The sequence below is a fragment of the Sinocyclocheilus grahami genome, unplaced genomic scaffold (genome assembly GCF_001515645.1).
Source record: "Sinocyclocheilus grahami isolate Dianchi unplaced genomic scaffold, SAMN03320097.WGS_v1.1 scaffold203.1, whole genome shotgun sequence".
Lineage (NCBI taxonomy): Eukaryota > Metazoa > Chordata > Actinopteri > Cypriniformes > Cyprinidae > Sinocyclocheilus > Sinocyclocheilus grahami.
This window is the reverse complement of record NW_015505382.1, coordinates 527,139-534,958: the sequence shown is the minus strand read 5'-3', so window position 1 is coordinate 534,958 and position 7,820 is coordinate 527,139. Positions and strand designations below refer to the sequence as shown.

Below are 7,820 nucleotides of genomic sequence, written 5' to 3'. Positions count from 1 at the left end.
GTACAACACAATACGGAAGAAAACTGAAATTATATTTCTGTTGCTACTTCAGATAGATTGCAGCTTTAAATGAACATTTTCGTGTGTATATATAGTCAGAAATTTTTTTAATGTGATTGGGTGAATAAAGAATCTTCCCCAGGCATAGATCTGGCTAACAGGATGATAGAAATCCACTTGAATCCCTTGGATTCTCACAGACACATTACTTGCCATCTGAGGTTTAAAAACCCCAACAACAACAACACCCCGAGTCTAAGGAATTAACATAGCAAGACAGAGTTTGTGTGCAAGACAAAGACAGAGACAGGGACTGAGCTTTTTTTTTTATTTAACTTAAAACTGAACATGCCTCTTCAGCAATTAAACAGTCACTAGGAAACAAACTTGATCCACTTCATCATGATATCTCATTAGCAATGTCACGCTTTTCAGCAAAGACCTTTTCAAGCATGTAATTACAGGGGCTATTATTTCATATTATTATTATTACCATGGTCTCTATCATACACACATTTAATGACCACCACATTTAATGTTGGCTATTTAATTATTGTATTAAAATTAGTAGAATAACAAAAGGAAGAAATTAACATTCATGCTTCATTTGAGAAATGAACCATGTTAATGCTGTGCATTGATTTGTGCAGTAATATATAGTAACTCTTAACATGAGGATTTTAGACTGCTATTTTAATCGTCAGCTTGCAACCATGGTCATAAATGACTGTATCAATAAAATCATTATCTGAAATATATATATATATATATATATATATATATATATATATATATATTATGCTCACATATTATATGAGAGTTTGCATTAATTGCTGTCATTTACCAAATTTTAAAACACTGCTAGATAACTTGAAATACTTTCTGTAATTTCTTGCATTTGCTTTCTTTATAAACCCAGTCAGTAAAGTATAATAAGAATTATAAGTAAAGAAAATGGTAGAAAAGTGGGATCTTTGGTATGAGAAATGAGCAATACAAGAGATTTCAATTGGTAAAATTGAAAAATTGTTGACATATAATGACTTAAATTGTGAAAGTAGAATATAAAGCTAATGCTAATAACAATAACTGAATGGCAATAACAAAATGTGGTCAAAATCAGTCCCAGGCCACCTCAAAATGCAGAAAACTCATGCTGATGCCAGGTCTACATGGGGCCAAAAAATAGGTTGTTTTAATGTATGTCCATGAAATGTCCATTTCATCTAATCCCTTCTGATTATATAAAATGGCCAATCCCATATGCTTAATAATGAATATTTCTGTCTGCAAATACATGATACTATTAGCAGCTATTGAGGAAGCACAGACTCACTGACACTTACAAGGTTCTGTGTGGGTGTTTTTCCAGATTAAGAGAGAGTCCAAGTACTCCATCTTGTGTGTACACTTGTGCTGACAGTAAAGACAGCTTGAAAACAAACTCCTCCAGCAGGAAAGGCAGAGAAGCAATAAGGGCGTCACCAGCACCTCGCCTCACGAGCAGTCTTCCACGGGCCACCTATCATCCTACCACACCACAGCCTGAGATACAGCGTCCTCAAACTCCTCTAGTCCTTCAGAGGAATGCCAATCAAATCCAACCCCAGCAAGTGCCTGAGAAGAATCTGGGACAAACATGGACCAAATCACAGTTTGTTTCCAAACTGAGACAAAATTCCACACTTGGATTAAAAGGACGAGAGAACCAGGACAAAGCGCACCTTGTCTCAGACCCACAAGAAAGTACAGGAAGGACCTTTCAGAGTCCTCTGAGAAATATACAAACATGTTACAAACCTCCGAACATCACCATTCATGATCCAGAGGACACTGGGGGTCCCAAAAAGAGTTCACATTTCATCCATACCTTTTCTCCTTTTAAAGGGCTAGTGGGGGCCCTTTCAGAAGCACGACACACCAGACCTAGAACACCAGCTAAGATCTCTCAAGAAGAGTCCCCAAATGAAATTAAACATATTCTGGATATAAATGAGAAAGGCCAAACTGAACAAAGAGCAGCTAGATCAGCCAGCAGGAAGGTACAGCACTTGGCCCTACCGGTGCTGAACATTGTGCAGTCTCCTCACATTAACAGCTCAAGTAAATCTTCCGAACGCTTCCTTGATTCTCAGAAGTCTCAAGGAGATTTAGGAGGTGAAGAGGGAGGCATTGAGAGAAGTTACCTCTTCACTCCTCCTCCTCTCAGCCCTGCTCAGGAAGCCATCGTCTATAAGAGCCTAGAAGAGGAAATCTTGTCTAATCTACAGCAGCTAAGCGTTGACTCAGAAACTAGCACTAGCTCTGATGAGAAGAACCATGAGAATCCCAACAATTCCAGAGAGATCCCATCTGACCAGTGTAAAAGATCTAACAGATCAGCAAGTCTTGATCGAGCGACACCCAACAGTGGAAACAGGGCTTTTGATGCAGTCATTGCTGAACTCTCTGGCGGCCAAAGGAAGTTGGAGAAGGTGTCAGTCGAGAAGTGGGTGAACACTCTTCACGGTCTCAGAGGGAAGGTGGAAGAAGACCACATTACCACACATCACCTTAAGGTCTCTAAACCTTGTATGACCAGTTCTTGGTCCTCATTGGGATCCAGTATGGATTCAAAGGAGACTGCTGAACTTGTGAAGGTGCCATTTGACAACTCTAATGCTGAGACCAAAATTCCTCATGGAAAAGTATCAAGTTTAGGAACTGAACATGTTAAAAAACAGAGGAGTTCTTTATTCAGACAAAGGAGATCCTTAAGGAAGCCAGAAAGAGTGCCATCAATCTTCAAGCTAAAACTAAAACCCTGTGTGCGACCGAGACGTGATCACAGGTCTGACCAAAAACCTTCAAAGATCCCAACACCAGTTTTCTACAAACGAACAAGCAGTAACGAGGGACACTCTCACAACCAGAGAAAAAACGATTCCCAAAGTGGGCTTTTTGGCACAGACAAGCTTCGAGGAAACACTTGGACTAAACCAAACTCCCAGGTCCCAATACCAAGTACAACAACATGCCAAAGATCAAACAAGGAGCCACATGCAGATCAAGATCAACATCTGAAATCCTAGGTTTAACCGACAACTCAGAAATTCACACTTTTGTCATTTTAGAGTTTACCGAAAATTTGACTGCCAGTTCAGATGAGCCATATGTTGGTCAAGGACTGGTTTACCTGCTAAAAATGCACTTTTACGAAAGCCTTCACAGCACTCAGCACAGCACTTTCATCAAAGATTGAAGTTGCCCTAACTAAAATTAGTCATGTTGGTGGCTTGTTGATTGTTTGTACATATATTGTTTACACATATACATACTGTACATCAAAAAGTACAGTACACAAATTAATAAAAACCTCCTTGACAACAGGTAATGCCATAGCAAAGTAGCAAAGTATTTTTGTTGTTTTTCATTACTCTTTAGTGTCTAATTAATTAATATGTAAATGTTAACTCTTTGTCAAGATGTTTTCTTCATCAGTTCCACTCTGTCCTACTCTGTTAAGTCTATTTGGAAGAATGTTTCAACTGTTTTTGAGTCAGTGGGGTCCAAAATAACACAAGAGCCCACTGGCTTTGATTGTATGGACAAAATAACACTAAGACAGTTTTTTGTTTTAAAATATCTCTTTTGTGTTCTACAGAATAAAGAAAGTCATATAGCAGGGGTGGCGAACGTCGGTCCTGGCGAGCCGCAGCCCTGCAGAGTTTTGCTTCAACCCTAATCAAACACACCTGAACAAGCTAATCAAGGTCTGAACGGTTATTAGGAAGCTACAGGCAGGTGAGTTTTAATTAGGGTTAGAGCTGAACTCTGCAGGGCTGCGGCTCTCCAGGACCGGAGTTCGCCACCGCTGTCATATAGGCTTGGGATGACATGAGCGTGAATAAATGATGACAGAATTTTTATTTTTGGTTAGACTATGCTATATCCAGAGCTGTTTAACATATAATTTGGTTTTGACTTATTAGACTTTAGATTAAAGGGTTAGTTCACCCAAAAATGAAAATTAGCCCACAAATTACTCACCCTCAAATCATCCTAGGTGTATATAACTTTCTCTTTTTGGATATTTTTCTTAAAAAAACACATCGATTCGCTACAGGAGGCCTTTGTTCACCCCCCGGAGCCGTGTGAGACACTTTTTTTATGGATGGGCGCTTTTTATTTCACTTCTTTTGGACTGATGCACTGCAACACCCGCTGAGTGCCATTAAACAGCTTGAAAGATCAAAGACAATTTTTAATATAACTCCGACTGGATTCATCTGAAAGAAGAAAGTCATATACACCTAGGATGATTTGAGGGTGAGTAATTTGTGGGCTAATTTTCATTTTTGGGTGAACTAACCCTTTAAGGTTCGCAAAGAGAGTTGTCTGAATTGATATCCTTTTTTTTCCTATGAGCATTTCTCCTCATTGTCACACATAGGCAGGAGGGTGGCCTGTAGACGTGACGGATCAGATGTTCCATGTAATCCGGTGTTTCATAGTTGAGGATGATGAAAGAGAGGAACTCGCCCCATTTAATAAAAAACGATACACTGACATCAGAGCTATGTGAATGTTTGCCGCATCAAAATTCATGTCCATGAACAGTTTTGAATTTTTATGTTTTTACATTTTGTAACATGCTGTAAATATGTCACGACTGGACACGGCTTTTGCCCTGTATGCTGTTTATTCCTGTCAGCTCCACCAAGCATCCCGCTAGCGTTTCTTCCTTGGCGTTTTCCAGTCACCTTGTGCTTCAGTGTTTTGGCTGCTGGTTTTATAAATAAGTCTTGGCATAAGTCTGGAGCTAATAATAGCCTCGTCAGAACTGCAGTCTGTCACAGTACAGCAGCTGTGCTCCCTTGCAACTTTCTTCTCCTTGTTCCCTCCCTCCAACCCCAGTCCCCTTTCATCCCCCGCTCCCCCTTCCTTAACATCCCCAGACTCTTGTCAGTGGAGAGGAACACTTTGAAGATATTCTCAGAGGACTGTGAGAGCATGATACTTTGAGGACCTCAATTTTGTGGACTCGGGATAAAAAGATTAAATTCGGCTTTTTGGAATTACGCAGAATCTCATCCAATAAAAATGATGAAGACATGCTTCCATTTGTCATGCTACCTGAAATTATTCTTTGATTATTTAAGGATTAATGAACATTAGTAAGCTTCACCAGCACCAGTCATTCCTCAGTGAGCCACAATATTACGCACTGCCTCTCTGATTTAAATAGTACATGCTGTAAATCACACTTTGTTATTACTGTGTATGTGTAGTGCATTGCATAAACAGCAGGGCAGATACATTACCTCTGAAGAACAGATACTGATGTAGGTATTGAAAATGATGACAGAATTTTTATTTTTGGTTAGACTATGCTATATCCAGAGCTGTTTAACATATAATTTGGTTTTGACTTATTAGACTTTAGATTAAAGGGTTAGTTCACCCAAAAATGAAAATTAGCCCACAAATTACTCACCCTCAAATCATCCTAGGTGTATATAACTTTCTCTTTTTGGATATTTTTCTTAAACACATCGATTCGCTACAGGAGGCCTTTGTTCATCCCCCGGAGCCGTGTGAGACACTTTTTTTATGGATGGGCGCTTTTTATTTCACTTCTTTTGGACTGATGCACTGCAACACCCGCTGAGTGCCATTAAACAGCTTGAAAGATCAAAGACAATTTTTAATATAACTCCGACTGGATTCATCTGAAAGAAGAAAGTCATATACACCTAGGATGATTTGAGGGTGAGTAATTTGTGGGCTAATTTTCATTTTTGGGTGAACTAACCCTTTAAGGTTCGCAAAGAGAGTTGTCTGAATTGATATCCTTTTTTTTCCTATGAGCATTTCTCCTCATTGTCACACTTAGGCAGGAGGGTGGCCTGTAGACGTGACGGATCAGATGTTCCATGTAATCCGGTGTTTCATAGTTGAGGATGATGAAAGAGAGGAACTCGCCCCATTTAATAAAAAACGATACACTGACATCAGAGCTATGTGAATGTTTGCCGCATCAAAATTCATGTCCATGAACAGTTTTGAATTTTTATGTTTTTACATTTTGTAACATGCTGTAAATATGTCACGACTGGACACGGCTTTTGCCCTGTATGCTGTTTATTCCTGTCAGCTCCACCAAGCATCCCGCTAGCGTTTCTTCCTTGGCGTTTTCCAGTCACCTTGTGCTTCAGTGTTTTGGCTGCTGGTTTTATAAATAAGTCTTGGCATAAGTCTGGAGCTAATAATAGCCTCGTCAGAACTGCAGTCTGTCACAGTACAGCAGCTGTGCTCCCTTGCAACTTTCTTCTCCTTGTTCCCTCCCTCCAACCCCAGTCCCCTTTCATCCCCCGCTCCCCCTTCCTTAACATCCCCAGACTCTTGTCAGTGGAGAGGAACACTTTGAAGATATTCTCAGAGGACTGTGAGAGCATGATACTTTGAGGACCTCAATTTTGTGGACTCGGGATAAAAAGATTAAATTCGGCTTTTTGGAATTACGCAGAATCTCATCCAATAAAAATGATGAAGACATGCTTCCATTTGTCATGCTACCTGAAATTATTCTTTGATTATTTAAGGATTAATGAACATTAGTAAGCTTCACCAGCACCAGTCATTCCTCAGTGAGCCACAATATTACGCACTGCCTCTCTGATTTAAATAGTACATGCTGTAAATCACACTTTGTTATTACTGTGTATGTGTAGTGCATTGCATAAACAGCAGGGCAGATACATTACCTCTGAAGAACAGATACTGATGTAGGTATTGATTTAGTACTCATACATCACACAGACGAGGATGCTTTTTCTGTGTCCAGTGTCCATTTATTGAATAATGTGCTCTTTACATGTAGACATTTGTATTGAACATATATGTGATCGGACTAGGGGTGTGTAGCAGAAGCTGGTCTGTATGTGCACCAGAGATGTGGTGAGTTAAAGTAGGGTATATTTTTAGTTTGTTTCTTGCCGCACACAAACATCGTCCAAGCCTCTGCATGACAAAATGGGTTTCACAATGTAAGAGCATATATTTAGAATACATTTACATTGAAATTATATTTCCCTCTTTCCTTTGTGATTTAATATGTCTGCACCATTTCAAAGTGGGGCAAATTCTCATACCTTTGCAAAAATTACATTGGGATAAGACACAGTATCAAGTCATACCCTAAAGCAATAGTTCAAAATCTGTCATTATTTACTCATCCTCATGAAAAGAATTTTTAATTATTTTCTAGTCACTATTCCATGCAATTGCAATGAATGAAGACTAAAGTTTTCATGCATCAAAAGGGATGCAAAAGCACCACAAAAGTGATTGACTTATGCACCAGTGTTAACTAAAACTATAACTATTCAAAATTTTGTTTTCAGTAATTGAAATAGAGCTGAAATAAAATATGAATATTAGATAAAAAAAAATCAAAAGCTTCAAAAATGTGAAATGTTGCCTAGGCAGCAAACTGAAACAAGTTTATTTTGAAGTACTAAACCCAAAACTAGAATAAAAATTAAATTTAAATTACATAGAAAAAAAATTATTATAAATAAAATAAATCTATATAGAAGCTATTTATATATATCAGTAGGTCTGAATACTTTCCGTACCCACTGTACATACATATGGGGAGGGATGGGCAGTATTTCAGATACATGTATTTAAAATACGTATTTGAAATACAAAATACTATTTTGTATTTTAAAACCTTCGGCAAAAATCAAATGTAATTTGTATTTAAACACATTTAGAATTTGTATTTTTGTATTTTCAAAATACATAAAATACTTTGTGCCAGTCAACCTCTTTAT

General features: G+C 38.4%; 1 protein-coding gene across 1 annotated transcript in view; it reads left to right on the top strand.

Moving 5' to 3' along the window:
- Nucleotides 1-3,124, top strand: part of LOC107595523 (GAS2-like protein 2) — an 8,655-nt gene extending 5,531 nt beyond the window's left edge. The window contains exon 6 of the mRNA XM_016285947.1: nucleotides 1,373-3,124. Within this exon, the coding sequence (XP_016141433.1) occupies nucleotides 1,373-3,071 (1,699 nt within the window). The 3' untranslated portion in view covers nucleotides 3,072-3,124. The remainder of the gene's footprint in view (nucleotides 1-1,372) is intronic.
- The last annotated feature ends 4,696 nt before the right edge of the window (nucleotides 3,125-7,820 follow it).